Raw genomic sequence first — 21,365 nt, 5'->3', positions numbered from 1 at the left:
GTGTTCAGCCCATAGTCTCATTAATATTACAAACAGGAACAATCTATGTTCTAAATTACTTATGGTAGGTGTTTTGCTTTGTACATGACAGAGCCTAGGTTAACACTTTAAAATATTAATATTTATAAACCTTTGATTCTTAAACCTAAGTGGGCTTTACCAGAACTGGAATATTTCTGAAACACCTGATCTAATACCATAACATCAAAACTGGGAGAAAATCTGAAATCTTTAGAGACAACTAACTCATAAAAGCCTATCATTAAAAAGTCACTCCTTTTAATTTAGGGTAGACATGGACCACAGAGGCAGTGTTTGGATCTGGATCTGGAGTAGGTGTAGCCTGTGTTTCATATTCCATGGCACTGAAAGAAGACAATTGTTCATGAAAGACAAAGTTATGGGTGCGAGGGGGAGGACTCAGCCACTGTGGGGAATCCCTTCTGGTTTATAGGTCATGCTTCAGGTCTTCATCCAGTCATCTGTAAGGGGTCAGGAAAGGATCTTTCCTTTCCAGTATATGCTATTTTGTCCCCCTCCTCAGATTGATCAGAGATGGCTACGTGTGGAGATGCAACACTAGATGAGGAGGGTGGTACTAGGAGGTGGCTCTGCATAGTTTCTCTCTCTGCTGTGTCAGGGCTGTTCCCCACTCTGGCACCCTGAGTGCAGAAGGTGAGGGCCCGCAAAAGAGCTTTAATACCTTGCCTCTGCAGGCACTGTTTACAAAATACTTCCCCCTAGAATCATAATACACAGATTTTGGGGAATCGCTGCCACTAAGTGTTTTTTTATCCCTAAAAACCAGGAGTGAACTCTTGAAACCACCCCCAGAGGTACCCCAAGCTCTTTTGCCCCAAAAGAGTTTGAAAAAAGAAAAGAGAAAAACAAACTGCAGTCTCTGGTAGCTGACCCCTCAGTCAGAGGCATGCAGATACACACAGACAGACAGACCTTCAAGGACACAGGAATCAAAAGAAAAACTTGATAAAGTATTCTTGGTTCTGGTTGTTACAGAGCAACTAAGGAAAACAAATGAAAACACAGAGAAAAATCTCTGGAACCAATGTTTAGATGGTAAAGGGGGAGGGAGGCGTAGATTCACACAGAGCAGTTCAAACCAAACCACAAAATAAAGAAAATTATCCTGAATAGGACTGCAGTCAGTTTTCCCTTTACTTACTTGCAATTTTCTCTTTGTTCAGTCCACTCCCATGCCACAAATTCTTTGATGACATGATAGTCCTGCCTGGGCTTAAATCATTCGGTGTTTCTCAACTCCTAGTTTATCTCTCACACAAAAGAAAGTAGGCAAGGAAACTATATCCAATTCAAATTTCAACACTTTATCTCAATTGGTTCTCCTGGCCCGCTGGCCAACACCTTTGCTAGCTACCTGAGTTTAACCCCTTAGTCACCGGGGCTGTGTCTAGACTGCAGGCTTCTTTCAGAAGAAGCTTTTCCGGAAGTGATCTTCCGAAAAAACATCTTCCGAAAAAACTGCCAAAGTGCATCGAAAAGGCAATCTGCTTTTTTGAAAGAGAGCATCCACACTGAATGGATACTATCTCACATTTAAGTTGTGATTACTACAGAAGAAGTGGCCACCAGAGCACCTGTGCTTTTTCCTCTTTCTTCTTCTTTTGAAAGAACTCCTTCTTCCCCGTCCACACATGCCTTTTTCTGAAAGAGCTCTTTTGAAAGAAGGCTTCTTCCTCATAGAAAGAGTTTTACCAATGTTGGAAAAACCCATTTGTTCTTTCAATTTTTTTTGAAAGAATGCTATTGCAGCATGGACGCAAGTGAAGTTTTTTTTTGAAAACCAGCAGTTTTTCCGAAAATACTTTGCAGTGTAGACATACCCTGTGGGTTGGTCAGGACTCCTTCTGTCCATTAGTCACACACACACACACACACATGCTTAGCTTACTAGTTCTAACTGATTGTAATGTTGGAAAGGAATCATCTTTCCCTCTCCTCCTCCCTGATCAGATGGACAGTTAACTTGGGTCTTTTGCTCCTTTTTCTGCAGCATGGACTGCAGATCACTTATTGGGTTTATCTGGGTATCTCTCACAAAATCAATTCTCTGCTGTTGCAGGGGCCTAAGGTGTCAGTTCCCCATGAGCTCTGCCTGTGACACAATAGTTTCATCTGCTGTTGATAGTAGTACTTTGGTCTTGTTTGGGTTGTTGAATTTAGTGTGCAAGTGCCATCAGACAGTGATGGTAGCTTGTTACATATGGGAGATCAGAGCAGAGGATCTGTTGGTCCTTACTGACCTTAAACTTTATGACTCTAAGATTTTGCAAATAAAACCCAGAAATGTCACAAAAACTGCTGATATCAAGACATTTCTGTCATCTGTCTTAATGCCCTGAATCCTAATTGACCATATAGGCTTACTAACATTCAGGCAAACAATGATCCCCTTGCACAAGTGAAAAGCATTAGAACAATGCTGCATAGAGGCGTTATACAAAAATATTGAGGTGTGGTTGGGCAAGTGCCAGATTATGCCGACTAGGAAGACAAATTTAGCTTAACCACAGGTTAAAAAGTTAAAAAGTTATGTAATGGGCATCTATAACAGGCTGTCTGAAGAATGGTTACATCATTGTTCTATGAGCCTTGTTCTGGATTAGGGAGAATTCCACTCATCAACCTTCACAGAGATTTCTTGTTCAAAGCTCATTTGCTTTCAGACTGAATGGTGGAAAAAGTTTTTCACTTTAAAAAGGAGTCTCAAAATGATCACAACACTCAGGTCAGGTTTTCTGTCACATGCACCCATCTTTTCCATTCTCTCCTTTTAAAGCTGTATCCATCCAGTCTTTATTCTTGAGGATGAAGTTAAAACAATGACTGACTTATGGACTCTACTTCAGAGAAATTGTTAGGCACCAAATGAAAATAAAACTTATTTGACCATATTTCCTATTACATACAAATAGCCATATGTTTTGTTTTAAAATGAGTTATTTCTGAGATAATTCAGTAAGTAACATCTGCACCACAGTTAAATAAAAATGTTAGTATTAAATTTATCTCAGGTCAGACGCCCAGAATATGGCTTTATAGACCACATAAGCTGTGGTTAAGCCTCCGTTAATAACATAAATGGTGTATGGAATCATGTGTGTTCCCTCTGCGTACAACCCTTATTTAAGATATATATTGGAAACAATGGAACATACATAAACAAAATGGTGGAAACTATTAGAGTGGCCACTGGGAAATGGAAGTTGTCTGATAAAATATTTCTAGTAATACCCCTATAGTCTTTTTTGTTTGTTGAAATTGCAACATGTAGTTATAGATTATAGTCATTTCTCCTCCCTTTTTCGAGAAGATGAACAGGAAAGTTATTAATACTGAACTGCCACCTTTTTTGTATATATTGTGTTAAACCTTCATAAATGCACAATGATTTTATAGCTCAAGCTTTTACGATTCGTAGGATAAAACCTTGGGAAGCAAAATAAGAATGGGAAGACAAAAAAGTTTAAATCCAAAGGGTTCTCAAGAGAGAAATTGTCTTGAAATTAGAATTTTTATCTCATTTATTGTGGAGGAAAAACAGAAAATTAGACTCTCAATTGAATTCTCAATTAAGGGTAAAGCATACATGTTCACAAAGAGATTATATTTTTTCCCAGATTTGTGACTGCATTTGTCATTTTTCTTCTCAGGTGGAAACTTTCCTGAAGACTTTTCTATATTAATTACAGTCAAACCTAAAAAGGGAATCCAGTCCTTCCTTTTATCTATCTACAATGAACAGGGTATTCAGCAAATAGGTGTGGAAGTTGGTAGATCCCCTGTCTTCCTGTTTGAAGATCAGTATGGAAAACCTGCCCCAGAAGATTATCCTCTTTTTAGGACAGTCAACATTGCTGATGGAAAGTAAGTGTAAAATAAATCAAGTTTAATATAACAAATTAAAAACACAGGAACTACTGTTTGGACTAATGTTCCATAACATAGTTGTAGAAGTAAATAAATCAGTTACATAATTTCCAGCTGACTGCACTACAGTGCCACAAAATCTAAGGTCCCTTTGCAGGAGAACTTACTTCCAGCTTCTACGGAATACAGGAAAACAAACAAATGCAGTCATATGATCATATTTGCCCTTTTCCATAAACTTAAGTGAATAATATGAAGCTATGAAGACACCTTGTTCTTGTCACCCTCAGCTCAAAAAGCATCCAGGGCTAGGGCCAGTGGAAAGTCACCTTTACATGCCCACCTCCTATACAAACATGCACCCAGCCCACACAGTCTTGCCCTGGTCTTCCAGGAGGCGATTCCCCAGAGCGAAGGCATGTTAGTAAGGCAATGTGGCATAGCGTACATTGCTGCTGAGCTGCTATGCCAGTTATTTGGATAATTAAGACAATTAAGGCTCTAGGAAAGTCAGTTTAGCACCTTTCATGACTTTTATTGTTATTTGTAAAGGCTCCCTGACACTAACTCTAATTATTTTAAAGGAACAGTCATCCTTTTAAAGTCATTTTTACATATACTATAATGCAGGAATAACAGTTGCATTTTTCAGAAATGTACAGATTGAATGTTGCAGCTGGAAAGTAAATAAATTCACATATAATGAAAAGACTAAAGATGATAACTAAAGAATAACCTGAAATACCAAAGGAAAAGTTAAATTGTCTACTGTCTTCTGTGTTACTGCGCAATACATTGACTTCATAAGGCTAAAACAACAACAACTAGTATGTGTTCCATAAGAAGCAGGAAAACTGAAGCCGCAAGCCATTGTCATTCAATTTCTCTATAGCAAACAAGGGGTGAAATCCTGGTCCCATTAGTGTTTTGCTGTTGACATCTGGATAGCCACATTTCTCTCCAGGTGTTGAGGTTCTGATAAAGATGAAAAAACAGATTAACTTCACTCACAGTTGGTTTAAGGACTGGCATGCATGCTCCCAAGAGACAATGGATATCACTTTTGAATTCGAAAGGTAGATGCAGAGTGATGTGAGGCAACAGTGTGAGTGGACTCTTCCGTGCTTTTGGGCCTAGCAATTTTGGGTGGTTGTCTGATATTGTGCTTCAGACCCCGCTGTCCAACATAGTGCAATGATGAGCAAAGCAATGCTTTGTCTTAGGGTATGTCTACACTACAGAGTTTTTTCAGAAAAATGACTATTTTTCTGAAAAAACTTCAATTACATCCACACTGCAATAGCATTATTCTGAAAGAAAATTGAAAGAACAAAGGAGTTTTTCTGACATTGGTAATCCTTAGAAGAAGCCTTTTCCCAAAAGGGCTCTTTCAGAAAAAGGCGTGTGTGGATGGGGAAGAGGGAGTTCTTTTGAAAGAAGAGGAAAGAGTAAAAAGCACAGGTGCTCTGGTGGCCACTCCATCCATAGTAATCACAGCTTAAACCTTCAGTGTGGATGCTTTCTTTTGAAAAGGCAGATCACTTTTTCAATGCGCTTTTGCAGTGTGGACGTTCTCTTTTGGAAGAAGTTTTTTTGGCAGATCTCTTCCGGAAAAGCTTCTTCTGAAAGAAGCCTGCAGTCTAGACATAGCTTAAGAATATAAATGTAATTTTCAAAGTCTAAACAATTAAGTCAAGACCATTGGCTTTTAAAATTATGTTGAACTGAGTTCCAAAATAAAAACAGAATTCCACTTCTGGCTCTATGGTAGTGGTGACCAGTAAGATTCCATTGCTTCAAGGTGCTCTTTTTGATATATAAAAGCCATTTTAAAAAAAGATCCATGCCATCTCACCCTTCATGGCCATAAATGCCAGCTAAAATTATTGAATTCTGGCACTCATCTTGCATCTTACTAATAGCACATATTTTCTCTGACATTCCTTGCCCTTGTATGTCAAGGATACTGTGCTTTGTTCATTGTATGCCCTATCTGAAGTACTCAGGTATTGCCCCTGTCATTGCAAACAGTCTTATTAAACTAATACATGATGTTTGTCATGATAACAAACGGCCATGCAGCCTACACTAGTGCTGGTTAAATACTGCACATTATTTGTGAAGGAATGTCTTTCAAATAAAAACTTCAGATGGGTAGCCGAGTTAGTCTGTAACAGGAAAAACTTAAAAAACAACAAATAGTCTGGTAACACTTTAAAGATTAACAAAACATGTAGATGGTATCATGAGCTTTCATGGGCACAGAAGTGGGCTGTGCCCATGAAAGCTCATGATATCATCTACATGTTTTGTTAGTCTTTAAAGTACTATTTGTTGTTTAAGTTTTTCAAATAAAAGTAATTTTTGTTGGCAGTATTCACAACCATTTTTATTCACTTTGTAAATATATGTGCAAACAAAATGATTTTTGCAAGAATTTTGGCAAACATTGTGAATATGTATCTATATGTTCACAAGTATTAATATTAGCAGTGTTTGTGCCTCCATCTAAGATAAATTTGGGAGTTATCCGAACAAGGAAGCCAGACATATGATTTTGGGTGACCAATCATAAAGTACAAAAAGCAAAATATGACTAACAAAGCCATTAAAAATAGCGAGTCATGTATAAGCAACCTATTGGCTTGTGCAATTATATTTCAGACTTTCCTCAAATAGTTTTGAATAACAAATTCACAAAAAATAACATCAGATCATTATGGCTGTGTCTAAACTACATCCCTTTTCTCAAAAAAGGGCTGTAAATTAGACACTTTGAAATTGCAAATAAAGCTGGGATTTAAATTTCTCGTGCTTCATTTGCATAATGGAGGCCTCAGTTTTTTTCTAAATGGGGCTTTTCAAAAGAAAAACAGCTGTTTAGACGAGGATCGATCGAAAATAAAACCCTTTTTCGAAAGATCCTGAACTCATTTTTTCAGGAGTACAGGCTCTTTTGAAAAAGGGTTTTATTTTTGATTGATCCCCGCCCCATCTAAACAGAGATTTTTCTTTCAAAAAGACCCATTTCATAAAAAAAATGCCAACATTATGCAAATGAAGCACGGGAAATTTAAATCCTGGCTTAATTTGCAATTTCAAAGTGTCTAATTTACATCCCTTTTTCGAGAAGAGGGATATAGTTTAGACATAGCCTATGAATGGACTTGATCTAAAACCCACTGCAGTCAATGGGAATCTTTCCAGTGACATTAGTGGGCTTTGGGTCTGGTTCCTTGTGTCTAAAGCAGCACTTCCAGAGACAATATTTTATGGACTTGATACAGTTCACAAATCTGTAAGTATCACATATGATACTACTTAATTTGAGAGAGAGTGAGAAATTCTTCCATCTTCTTGCAGCAATTTTACATATGTAGAACATTGTAGGAAAAAAAATCCCAAGTTAGTTGTCATAATTGCAGAATAATGAATTTTGCTGTCTTGCATGGATTATGGATCGGCTTTAATAAATAAAATACTAAATACAATTTTACTAATTTCATAAAGCTGATTGGCTGTTCCTTGTTTAGGAAATATATCAGATATTTCATCATTTGAACTACCTAACCTATTTATTATATATGTCTGTTTTATGCATTAGTATTGCAGTAAGGTTCTGATCCATCAAAACACGTAATCATGTAAATCTATGAGAACTTTTTCCTTTACTTCTCTGAGAGCTAGAGCAGACCATACATGATTAATTTTAAGCACATACTTAGATGTTTTGTTGAACAGGGACTTACATATGTTTCCATTCATTCTGTGCAAGCATATTGTACTTAGTTTTTAGTCCTATTCTATTTACAATCCTTTCTTAAATAAACTTCCAAAGGAATAGGTTGATTTGGAAATGAGAAGATAAAACATGAAAAGGAAATTAATGCTGACGTGTAGATTTTTGTGAACTGTAAGAGGTGAAATTTTTGATTGGCTTAAAACTTGTAATATTTCTTCCTTGCTATGGAACTCTGAATTTATATGTGTGTTTAGAAAAAAATTATGGAAGAGCTGTGTTCCTTTGCTAGGTGGCATCGAGTAGCTATCAGTGTGGATAAGAAAAGTGTTACCATGATAGTTGACTGTAAGAAGAAAACCACAAAGCCACTCGACAGGAGTGACAGAGCAATTGTTGACTCCAATGGCATCACTGTCTTTGGAACCAGGATTCTGGATGAAGAAGTTTTTGAGGTAAAAGTCTATCTATTACATAATAGGTGTTAAATGATTTGATGGTGAGTGGAAGTCCTGATAAAAGTTAACAGAAGCTTTTAGGAAATTCATAAGGAAGATTTGATATAATGCAGGATACTGAATCATTCCAGCATTCTTGTTCTCTCTGCACATTGATGTTCTGGGCTAAGCATATGTAGCAACATGAATTCCAGTATTGGAGAGTGGGGGAGGGAAAGCGCAGGGTGCAATGGAAGATGCTATGAATATCATGGATGGTTATATTTGTCATGCCATTCATTCATTTTCCCAGTATCTCGAATACACTTTAGCAAAGAGGGTGTATACCTGTTTCCATTGTTGACAGGTCGGGAAGTGGAAAAGATAAAATGCATCTGTTTAAGGAAATATCAACTCCTAATAATGAGGCAATATCACTACACAAAAGTTTAACAGATTGAGGTCATGAACATCTTTTGATTTCTTTTATAATTCCATTATCTGCCAATCAAAACTGTCATATCTCAAATTAAAGCTAAACAGTGAGAATAGACTAGAGGCACAGATAAGTTATTAACTGCTTTCTCATACAAAATTGATTGTCATAGGGAAAATAAAGTCAAGAGTAGGCCCATAGGTTTTTAGGCAACATGTATGTCTGACATTCAGCAGTTGAAAGAGGCAACGTGGGGTGTGGCTATTGTGCTGTGATTGCTTCCCTCAAAACCTACGAGTTCACAGTTCACTGTCTTTTCAAGGGGAGCATTTTGGGACAGAGCTGATGGGTATGAAGGCTGAGGAATGTTTCCTAGCCTCTACAAATGGATCTAACTACCTACAGTCCACATGGTACATCCTCTCCTCAGATTATTTCTGCTTAAATGGCTACATGAGGCTTGTAAAAGTTCTTTTAGGTTCTGCTGTGGGCAGTGCTTTGCATAATTAATTTACTCAAAATCTGAGACCCAACATTTCTTTGGTATTAAGTTGCAGTGATCCTATTTAGTAGTATGTACATAAGTAAAAGAAATTCAGGATGAGAAATTGGGACATACTAAAAAAGAAAGAGATGATTTGATTATGGTTTATTCTGTTGGTGTTTTCAAGTAGGTTTACATTTTAGTTTAAATAATACACTAATCATAATCTTATTCTTACATATTTTGTGAAAAAATTCTTTTAATTCCCTGTACCATTGATAGTCTTCTTGTGTGTGATCTGTATAATCGCCTAGTATTTTTTCTCTTTGTCTTACCTGGTACAGTTAGGGTATGTCTGCACTTGCCCCCTAGTTCGGACTAGGATGGCAAATGAAGCATACCAAAGTTGCTAATGAAGTGCAGGATTTAAATATCCCATGCTTGATTAGCATATTCGTGGCCAGTCACCATTTTAAAATGCCAGTCGCCCGATTTAACTTGCCACGTGTAGACGCGGTAGTCCGATCCAAAACCCTTCCCTCGAATTAACTGTTACTCCTTGTGCAATGAGGAGTAACAGTTAATTCGAGGGAAGGGTTTTGGATTGGACTACCGCATCTACCTGTGGCAAGTTAAATTGGGCGACCGGCATTTTAAAATGGTGACCGGCCGCGAATATGCTAATCAAACACGGAATATTTAAATCCCGCACTTCATTAGCAACTTCAGTATTCTTCATTTGCCTCTCTAGTCCGAACTAGGGGGCAAGTGTAGACATTCCCTTACTGACTATTGGTGTTTCAATAGAGTGTTGCAAAGTATCATGCTTAGCTGTTTTTAAAATAAATGAAGGGGCTGCTAACACAGAAATGTGGGAAAGTGTCCAGTTAAATTATCTGTGCTTGCTTACTAAAACAAGCTAGGGAGCTAACATCCCTGGAGATGTTTGACTATAATTCTATGATCTCTCATCTATGTGTTTTAAAGTATTTTTACATTTTAAAATTTGAGAAGCTTTTTGTGGTAAAGGAAGGTTAAAACATGCAGACTCTCAAAAAATCAGGGGGAGAAAATGACCATAATTGAAAATGTCTTTTGGTGATCTTAATTATAAGGATTGTTGGCTTTTCTGTCAAGTCACTGCTTATCTATTTTATCTCAAAAATAAATAATCCCTGGTGTTTCAATTTCTCCTCATATGAAAATACCTAAATTTTATTCCTTCCCCTTTGTAGCTTTATGCTAAGCTACCTCCTTCCGTTCAAATAAGAATGCACATTTTCAAAGAAAGAAAAGAAAGAGAATATAATCTATGTGTGACTAAAGTTCCCATGTCTTGGTTAGTAACTCTAACAAGGGGCTGTGGCTTGACAAGGTATTGCACAGCACAATAATGCTGACATTTGTAAGCTAACATTTACATGAAATTTGGGACTAGATAGAGATACTAAAAATAAAGGACCTACATTCTATACACATGTGCATCTATGGAAATCTCCTGAACCAATGCAAATAGGTGGATGCATCACATCAGAAATTGGGTCAATCACTTAAAACAAAGTTTTCTGTGTATTTTTTATTACATGGAGTATGCATGTTCAAAAATGTGTTTATCAAGGGGCTAACAATGGTCGTCTAGACTTTCAAAAAATCTCCTACCTTGAATTTCCAAAGCAATGTTTCAGTTCCACGTCCTAACTACCCGAGAAGGAAGTTGGGTATGACTCATTAAAGAAATAAAGTAGTTGCCTGTAAACCCTTTTTTAGAATGTAAACATTCAGCACTGAGAACAGCAACATTTGAACAGTTTGTATTGTAGTTTCAGAAATGCTTCTTTTAGAGATTCATTTTCTCATAGGTCTATGCCAAGATATTGTACCCCATTTCCCTAAGCTTCAACTGTGATAACCAGTAACAGCATTTTCTTGTAAATGAGCACCTCATAGTATTTGAGTTAGGATAGACATTTTCACTTGGTTATTAGCCTTAAACCCTCATCTTTCTGGGGCATCTTTTTGCCTCCCCTTCTATCATCTGTCCTCCATCAAATATTTCTATAAGCAAGAGCTTGCTCTAGCGCAACTGCTAAAGGCTTTGGTCTACAGAGGGCTGTAAAACGTGAAGACTCTCATTTGTTCAAGGCATTCAAGGGTTCTGAATAGTGTACCCTTTAATTTTTTTCATCCTTGTGTGAAATACATGATGTTATGTGTACAGACGCATGTGCTGTTGTGCATCACCAGTAAAAGCAAAAATCTAGATTTAATGTATATATTTAAAAAATTACCATATGGATAGTTACCCCAGCCAGATCAGGTTAGATACTTCAGAACTCACTACTCAAAGAATTAAAATTAAGTGCAAGAGAGATTAAAATTATGAACTGCGTAGGCAAGTCAAAATTTTAAAATAACACACCGCAAGAGAATATATGTGCATCTCAGGAAGTACCAAGTAGTAACAACAATAATGCAAGCATGTGTAAAGGGGTGATTGTGAAAGAGGCAGTGTTTGCATGTATGTGTGTGTGTGTGTGTGTGTGTGTGTGAGAGAGAGAGAGAGAGAGAGAGAGAGAGAGAGAGAGAGTGTATAGATATGGATGGGTGACATGCTGTGTGTAATAGAGATGTGTGTGATATAGTGTGTGTGTGTGAGAAGAGAGACAGTGTGTGTGTGACACAGAAGCAGTATGTGTGCAGAGGGGGATCAACAGCCTCACCGGACTCCTGGGCAAGGTGGGGTGCCCACCTCTGTGTTCCTGGACAGCGTGAGGCCTCAGGTGCAAGGAATGGAGCTGAGAAAAGCAGTTCTTAGCGCTGCTCAGAGTGCAGAGCACCCCCTGAATTCTGCGGCACTCTGGTGGTGATTTAAAGGGCCCAGGACTAGGTGGTGATGGGGAAGCCTGGGCCCTTTTGAATTGCCAAGCCCCAGGATGGTTTGCCCCTCCCCCCCCGATCTTCTTTTCCCATCATCTGGCCTGTGTGTGCAGCACAGAGACAGTGTGTGTGTTGGCTGTTGCTGGATAAGTTTCTGAGAAACCCCTTGTGTTGACTCTTTAAGAGACTGAAAGCTCTCCTGCCCTGTTTCTGAGCCCAGTTGTCTGCCCTCCCCCTGCTTTGCAGAAAAGAGGTACATGAGTAGGCAGGGAGAGAGACTGGGACATACTGTGTGTTTGTGTATGTATGTGTGAGTTAGTGAGAGACTTTGTAAATTGGTTCCTGGGGAAATCTCAGGTCAAACCATGTACTACCTCTTTAAGAAAGGGACTCACCCTTCCGAGTGGACCTCAGACCTCAGCAATAATCTTCTTGAGCCAGGGTTTGTCCCCTTTCCCTGCTCTGAGGATGTAAGGGGATGCAGGGGAAAAGGAGGGAGAGAAAGAGAGAGATTGTGTTTGTGTGTATGTGTACAGTGTGTGTTAGACAGATAGACACGCCATGTGAACTGGCTGCTGGGGAAATCTTAGAAATGATGCACAGCCTCTCTAACAAAGGCAAGCATCACTCACAGTTCAGACTGCTGCAGCTTGAACAGCCTGGTGGTCTCCATCTTCAGCCAGGCGGTGTGAGTCCCCCTTCTCCCTTGCTCTCTGTAGTTGGGATACAGGAGCAGGGAGACATGCTAACATCAACATTCTTCTCCCCCTCTGTACAGCTAGCAGGAGGGTTCCTCCCAGGAGAAGCTGCAGGACAGCATAAGTTGGGGGAGAGAGGCACCTGGACTACTACTTATAGGTATTAAAAGACAAACCATTTGAGGGAAAAAATAAGGATCTGTATATTTTCAGAGACCGATTTGTTTGGGACTTTCTTTAAGGTGCTAAAATGCCCTGCTACAATTCATTTCATAGCCTGTGCTTTGTACTTCACACACTGGCTGAGATAGACATGCCAGAAAATATAACAAATACTGTTCTTGCAGCATTTCAATTAGGACTGGTAAAAAAACTCTTGAAACTATCCCATTAATACTTGATATAGGAGAGAATTCTACTACCATCAGTTCTGCTCTAGGTCAGCTGTATGGAGAGTTTTTATTCTAGAAAAAAATCAGAGATTGGAACCTCACTGTGCTAAGTGCTGTGTGTGTGTGTGTGTGTGTGTGTGTGTGCGCGTGTGCACACACATAGAGCAAACAGATGCTCCCAGACCCATTCAGTGACAGAAACTCCCCCCCCCCCACCACCACCTGGGTTATTTAGCTGTGGAATGTGAAATGTTAGATGGTATTTAGTAGAGATGTTTAGGGTTCTCAGGGGTCTAGTACAAACTGAGTGGCTTCTCCTTTCTAAACTGCTTTGTAATATGAGAAGGAATAATTTGATGATTTTATTAGTTTATGTATATGAAAAATTCCTTTATATAGACATGGTAATGGGCCTTCCTTTACACATAAAAGGAAATACTTTACCTCATAAGTCATCCTTTGGAGTTCATTACCACAAGACATCATAGCAGTCAATAATGTAGCTTCATTTAAAGGTAAGGGATTGGGGTAATTAAGGCTACGTCTATACTGCAACGCTATTCCGTATATCTTGAGAGTGCCTGTTATTTTGAAATATAATGGACTTGCTATTCTGATGTCCCTGTAAACCTCATTCCATGAGGAATAAGGGACATTTTGGAATAGTGATTTATTTTGAAATAAGTGCTGTGTCAAACCAATCTGATAGCTTTCTCTGATAGGATAATGAGTCTTGTGGATAAGGGAGAAGCAGTGGATGTGGTATACCTAGACTTTAGTAAGACATTTGATACGGTCTCATATGATCTTCTTATTAATAAATGAGGCAAATAAAACTTAGATGGGGCTACTATACGGTGGGTGCATGACTGGCTGGATAACCATTCTCAAAGAGTAGTTATTAAAGGTTCACAATCCTGCTGGAAAGGCAGAACAAGTGGGGCTCCACAGGGGTCAGTTTTGGGTCAGTTTTGGGTCCGGTTCTGTTCAATATCTTCATCAATGATAGATATTGGCATAGACAGTTTGCTTATTAAGTTTGCAGATAATACCAATCTGGGAGGGGTTGCAACTGTTTTGGAGGATAGAGTCATAATTCAAAATGTACTGGACAAACTGGAGAAATGGTCTGAAGTAAATAGGATGAAGTTTAATAAGGACAAATGCAAAGTGCTGCACTTAGGAAGGCACAATCCATCTCATACATACAGAATGGGAAGCAACTGTCTAGAAAGGAGTACTGCAGAAAGGGATCTAGGGGTCATTGTGTACCACACGCTAAATATGAGTCAATAGTGTGATGCTGTTGCAAAAAAACCAAACATTCTAGGATGCATTAACAGGAGTGTTGTGAGCAAGACACAGGAAGTCATTCTTCCACTTTACTTTGTGCTGATTAGGCCTCAACTGGAGTGTTGTGTCCAGTTCTGGGAACTACATTTCAAGAAAGATATGGAGAAATTGGAGAAGGTACAGAGAAGAGCATCAAGAATGATTAAAGGTCTAGAGAACATGACCTATGAAAGAAGACTGAAAGAATTGGGCTTGTTTAGTTCAGAAAGGAGAAGACTGAGAGGGGACATGATAGCAATTTTCAGGTATCTAAAAGGGAGTCATGAGGAGGAAGAAAAATTGTTCTCTTTAGCATCTGAGGATAGGACAACAAGCAATGGCCTTAAACTACAGCAAGGGAGGTTTAGGTTGGAAAACTTTAGGAAAAACTTTCTAATTGTCAGGTTGGTTGAACACTGGAATAAGTTGCCTAGGGAAGTTGTGAAATCTCCATCTCTGTAGATATTTAAGAGCAGGTTAGATAGACATGTATCAGGGATCACCTAGATGGCATTAGGTCCTTCCATGAGGGCAGAGGAATGGACTCAATGACCTCTCAAAGTGCCTTCCAGTTCTAGAGTTCTATAATTCTATGATTCTATGATTTATAGTTCAAAGATATGTAAAGCAGCCATTTGATGGAGTTTGGGAATCAGCTTTCTTGTCTTATTCCTGGGTCCTTAACCCCCTTTCTGCTCCCAGTGCTCTTCAATGTTTTTGTGCTGTTCTTGCTTTGTAATATGACAAGGAATAATTTGATGACCTTCTGGTCTTGGCCCCCTCTCTGATTCCATACAACATGTTATCTGTTATGATATATTTGTAAATTTTAAACTCACAATCCATGTGCAATGTATCATTTATAATTTGCTTTTGTTAGAGATGCCAGGTCTTTAATTCTATTCTGTACAGACACATAACATTTGATAGTATCTCTTTTCAAATTATAGGCACAATACTGCAACCCTTACTTATGTGTCTAACCCTTGTGTATGTATGTATTTTGTTTTTTATTCTATGCCATTCTGGTCATCTGCTCTCTAAAGTAAAGATTGTTTTTTTGAGTGTGGGTTCCAAGGTTGGGTGCCATATTTTTTTTTTTTTTTGCATTTTATTTGTATTCTTAGCATACATAGACACTTGGTGAAAATGTTATGGCTTCTGTTATGCAGGATATGACTCCATATGGTCATAAGAGTTTCATCTGGCCTTAAAATCTATGAATCTGCTAAACATAGTATTCTTGGATGACTTAACAGATCAGTGCAAATATTGTATAGATGGAGTTTTTTATGAGTTCATTGAAAACAGCGTCTTTATTTTTATTTGTAAACAGCAATTTCAGGGCTATACTTAGAAAATAATACTGTTTCAAAAAATGAAGAAAACATGAAACAAGTGACCAGTTGATGGCCTTGATATAAAAATACTGAAATATGCCTGTTGAAGTGTGTCTGTAGCTTAAATATTTCATAAATAGCAGGGATCTTTTAATATTTTGCCAGCTTTAAGGATTTGTCACTCTTCATTTAGTATATTTGGTGTGAACGAGAGGTATTTTATAATAAGTCATTAACTAACACGGTCTTTATGCAGAAATTTCCCTATAGAGATTTTTTTCCTTCTAAATACATGTAAATTTCACATTGATGGATCATGCATCAAATCCTTACATTATAGGTAAGAACTGTGGGCCTGAACTGTGGACCTGATATAAAACTCTAGTTTAAAGCCAGTGGGAATTTTGCTTGCAGAGGTTCTGCAAGAGTAGGCCCAGTCCTTGATAATAAAGGGTAGAGAGTCTGATACAGGATTTTAACCTGATTTTAATTAAAACAAAAGTTGGGTCTAATCCTGAAGGCATTTGAAGAAAAACTTAAATATTTGTGGATTTATCAAAATGGTAGGAGATTGATAACATGGTGCTACAGTGTAATTTACATTATGAGCTCCTGTAGGGGAATCAGAATCACTGCTATGCTCCTATGTAGGATAGCCAGATGTTGGGCCCAGCTGCATGGGAGCAAATGAGGCTACTTGCCTGCTTCCCCACTCCACGGAGCAGCAAGAAATGGAATGAAGAAAACCTTGGCTCTGTCCCCCGCTGGTTGTCCAGAATAGCTGAGAGAGTGCAGTGGAGGGGTCATTAATATCATGTTGCTACAGATCAGCAGTAAATTACTACTACCAGAAGAAAGCAAAGTGTGTTTTTGAGTCACACAGCCTCCTTGCCTCCAGGGGTTACTCTTGGATTAGTGCCACTTATGTACCATCGCTTGCTTAGGACTGTGCCTAAAGACAGTGCAGCCCTTAGAAGTTAAAGTTTATTTTATCTAGGAGAATGTGAAAATACCAATTTTAGCTGCACCCAAATTCTAATTCCTAGAGATGGGTTTCTTAGAACAACATTTAGTCTGTGTATGTTTTCTCAGTTACACTTTTTGTGAAGTCACTCTCATTAAATAGCATTCAGTCAAAAGGATCAGCTTTCAAACATTTACATCAAGCAGCTGAATAACTCATGTATAAAAACAAATGGAACATAAAGCAAAAATATGTGTAATGGATTCCGGGCACAAATGTCTAGAAACAACCCTAATGTTATAGATAACTGGAAATGCTGCCAGCTTTCAGTTTATGAAAGGAAGAAAAGAAAATTCTTCCATTTCAAAGGCACCTAATAAAAAGAAGCATTCTTTTCAAAAGAGTAGGATTTGGCTTTTTTATTGTTGTTCTTCCTTCTCAATAAAGGGGGTAATACTTTTTTTTTGTTTGGTATATTTCCAGATTCAAACAATGATGGACAAAGAAAAAATATTTTGCTTTGACTATACCCTCCCTCCTCTTGTTTAGAAAAGAAGAAAGTCAGACTTCTGGTAATTGTGTAGAGATCAAATTTATTTTTGCTCAAGAATCTAAGAACTGTGTATGCAACTGAAGTATTTATCATTCAGTGCATTGTAAATAGTCTGATATCAATAATGTTGAATGTTACATCAAATCAGTAAGTTTTACAGATTAGATATATTGCCATCATATGATTGTGTGTGTAACAGATAATTTTAGATTTCCTACTCAGTCAGCGGATGCCAAAGATAACAATAGAACATCTTTTCAGGTGTTTATCAGGTAGTTGTATTAAGGAAATGGAGCCCCTACCTCAGCTCTGCCCTGTTGAAAAGAAAGTATCAGTACAACAGTAGCCTGTGGATTTTGTAGAGAGAAACCTTCCTCTGGGGGTTAATATAGCCTTGCTATAAATATATCTTTTTGGGAGCATGGTAGCCCAATATGTAGTATCTTGAAAATCAAAAGCACACTGTCTTATTAAATGCAGATTAAGGATATTAACTGTATATCATTAATTTGCACACAGTTATTACCTTTCAAAAGTCTGAATGATCCCTCGGCCCATTTGCACATAGGGTAGGAATAAAGAAGCACAAGATCCTTTCCTGCACTTGCATGTTCTATGCTCATGTCTCCATGCTTAGGAAAAAACTGGATGTGCTGCCTCCAGAAACTGACAGTGGGATACATTGCCTCAAACAGTATGAGGAGGACGTGTGAGCATGCTCTTGCCCTTCTACCCCCATACTGGCTCACACAGTAGAGCCAGATATCCCAGGAGGTATCATGCACTCACCCCGTGCACATCAGAGAGTTTGGAAAAAAATTCTTCCAGAGGCATAGTCCTTCTCTTGAGTTTCCTCTGAGTGATGCAACTCTACTGCACACCCTACCCAAGGCAGGGTATGATCTAGCCCTAGAATTTTAGGAAAATAAAATAATTAGAGATGAATGAAAACAAACAATCACTCTGATGACTGTGGAATGTGGAAGGCTCAGGAAAGAGGCAGTAAGAACCACATAGTGACTATGTTACTCATATAATCAAGAAAAATAAACATGAGAGCCAGTGAAAGGGGATTACTTATCTAACCATGGAGAATTCTTGCACAAGATTGAGTTGACTGTTACATTTGGTTTGAGAAGAAGTTGCCATACACATTATATTAAAGGACCTTGGTAGTGGGATTTGCCTTTCTGTACAATGTTGAAATGCATGTATCCATTTCTCTGTTGAGCCGCGGGTGTCTGGCAGACTACTCCTGCTTTCAGTGTTGTTTAGCATCCACTGAGCATATCCATTCCTGGGTGAAAGAAGAGCTTTCTTTTCATCAATTCTTTGAGATCAGTTACTGATCATTAGTTTCTCAGGCTGGGGCCTGGAAAGAGGCACTGCCCCTAAATTACAAGTTTATTATGAAGTTTTATTTCGTATAACAGAATGTGGTTCAGGGTTGGATCTCATCAGGAGAGAGGACTGCAAAGAAATGAATGGTGCTACAGATGTGGTTGCCACAGAGCAGAGTGACTCTATAATTCTGGATGTCTGTACTCACTTGTTTCTGGGGCAATATGTGAGGTGCAGATGTTTGGATGAGAAATAAAATTGGGTTCCTGAAAACTCATTTACAGAAGAACAAATTCCAATTTGGGCCACAGTAATTCCCCCCTGCAGTTTCAATTACATATGATATCCTTTGCTTCTTGTCTTGTGTTGCTGTGAATCTTTAAGAAATTGCTGTATTCTATCCAAAGGTGGCCACATTTGATTGTATAAAGTGATCAATTTGAGCAGCAAATTGTATGTAGGATATAAGGTCTAAGGACGGTTTTGTCCCATGTTGCAAAAATGAAAAAATTGTATTATCACATAACAATCCTTTAAGAGCTTTAAGAGATCAAAATATGTTAGTGTGAATATGGGGTTTCAGCATCAAGAGGATATTCTATGGAAAATTAAGGCCTGTATAGAATTTTGTTTTCACAATTTATTGCTTTCATAATTTATTGCTTTCACAGTGCTTCAAGTTGGCAGGCTTTTAGTAAAATATCTTTCTGTAGCTATATTATGCAGTGCACCTGGGTGACGGAATATTATATTAGAGGCTATTGGAACTCTTCAATCCCCCAGGCTTCTGCAGAAAGATTAAATGAATTTTGCAGCAGGTTTTTCTAAATTCTATAGTAATAATATCCAGGCTGTCTAGACTGCTGTTATTTGGAGTCTACGCTTTTACTGTCAAACAGCTAATTAGAGGAGGTTGGCAGGTATCCAGAGCCTAAGGGTATCTGGTGATTTAGTGAAGATTCTACTGCTAGATGAACAGTTTGAAAATGCATCTTGGAATTGTTATACTTTTTCTTGTATATAAAAATCAAAGATATTTGTGTCTCTAGGGTCCTCTTTATATTGTTTCTGGCACTAGTTTTGTTATGCTTCTGGTATCCATCCAGTTCTTCATGCTAAGATCCAAAACCTATCCTTAGATACACATAATAAGTATATTTTGATTTGGGGGGGGGAGGGGAATGCAGAATATACACCCAAAAGGCAAATTTTAGCTCTAATGTTTAACCTGTAGTTATGGGAAGCTCTCTGTGAATTTCTGATATGCAAGATAGGCATGTAAGTCATTTCTAGATTTTTGTATATTAAAAGGTCTGGTCCCAGTTAAAATAAAGAAAATTAACTTTCCCGTGACAGAATCATCCAACAATATTTTACTTATTTCAGAATTCAGGCCAACTGTCTAATCATGCTGTAATTTCATTTCCAAATTCTGTTTAGATCACTGTTTCATATGACCATTCTAGCTCCTTTCCATTCACACCTTGCAGTTACAGGTTGAACCTTTCTAGTCCACCACCCTCAGAACATGGGAGGGGGCAATATTGTAGCGAGTGGGTCTCGTTTTATTTTTATTTCACTGAGGTGAATAAATGGAACAATGCTTGCAATGCTACTTAATAATGTATGACTATATTGATAACCGCTATGGGTATGTCTACACTACAGGGTTATTTTGAAATAGCTTATTTCAAAATAACACATCTAGATACAAAATGCATTTTGAAATAGCATTTTATTATTTCAAAATAGAGTATCCACACTGATATGATGCTGAATCACATTTAAGGTCAGCTGGAACCAGTTCTGGCAGGGCATCAGGTCAGGAGTTACCTTGTGTGGCTGCTGCCTGAAGCTATCTGAGACCTGTGGGATGGGATCACGGGAAAGATGGCCACTGCTACTTTTCTGAAACACAATGTTCTAGAGAGCTAGGTGAAACAGCTACATTAGGTAATATTTTGGTCAAGATATGCCTATTTTTGAGTTTGCAAACCCAGAATGAAATTAGAGCAGTTAAAAATGAAAAATTGTATCTGATATTTTGTGCAAAATATTCTTAAATATATAGGTATTGGGTTATCTTTTAATTAAGAAGTAGAGACCCCAAAGGTCATATGGACTAAACATAGGGTTGGGAATGAGAAGCTTCTTTATTTATTGACATCTTTACCACTGACTGACTTCAATGATAAAGTGCACTTATTGATCAGATTGCAAATCATATTAGTAAATTAATACCAATATCCTTATTTCACATAGAAGGAAATAGAGGTTAGAGGGGTTAAGTGATGTTACACAGGTGATAGAAAAATTCATTATCAGAATCAGGATTGGAATCGTCGTCCATTGACTTTTAGTATTTTGTCCTATCCCTTAGATCATAGTGCCGTCCAGGTACCGCACTGTATCTTAGTTTTCCAATATGTGACTATGAGCTTATTCAAAGACCACTTCTGTTTACTTCTGTGAGCCTCAGATCAAATTCAGTGCTTGTGGCCTGGCTGGGACAGGTCCAAACCAAATCCCAAAATACAAAGGTATTAAGATGTTCACAGTCATGTAAGTACCATTATTCCCACTATAGATTTGAGGGTCATTGGAGATGAATTAATCAACTACTGTGACATAACACATGAGGCACAGATTCTGATACTGACATAGGCCCTAATTCAGCAAATTATTTAAGACTATGCCTAACTGTAAACATGTCTGTAATCCTATTCAGTTCAAGGGAGCTATTGTGTGTTTCAAGTTGTGCACATTCTTAAGTGCCTTGCTGAACTGGAGACTTATAATATGATCGGGGCTATGCCATTTAGCATTTGAAAATTTATATAAAATTGTAGCATTATTGACACAA

General features: G+C 38.0%; 1 protein-coding gene across 7 annotated transcripts in view; it reads left to right on the top strand.

Moving 5' to 3' along the window:
• Positions 1-21,365, top strand: part of COL11A1 (collagen type XI alpha 1 chain) — a 262,532-nt gene that overhangs the window by 44,301 nt on the left and 196,866 nt on the right. For all 7 annotated transcript variants that reach the window (XM_075936624.2, XM_014571895.4, XM_075936623.2 and 4 more), the window contains exons 3-4: positions 3,693-3,906; positions 7,941-8,103. In XM_075936624.2, coding sequence (XP_075792739.2) covers positions 3,693-3,906; positions 7,941-8,103 — 377 coding nt within the window. The remainder of the gene's footprint in view (positions 1-3,692; positions 3,907-7,940; positions 8,104-21,365) is intronic.

The sequence above is a fragment of the Pelodiscus sinensis genome, chromosome 9 (assembly GCF_052426305.1).
Source record: "Pelodiscus sinensis isolate ZL-2025 chromosome 9, ASM5242630v1, whole genome shotgun sequence".
Lineage (NCBI taxonomy): Eukaryota > Metazoa > Chordata > Testudines > Trionychidae > Pelodiscus > Pelodiscus sinensis.
The sequence above is the reverse complement of the archived record's forward strand: the minus strand, read 5'-3'. Positions and strand labels throughout refer to the sequence as shown.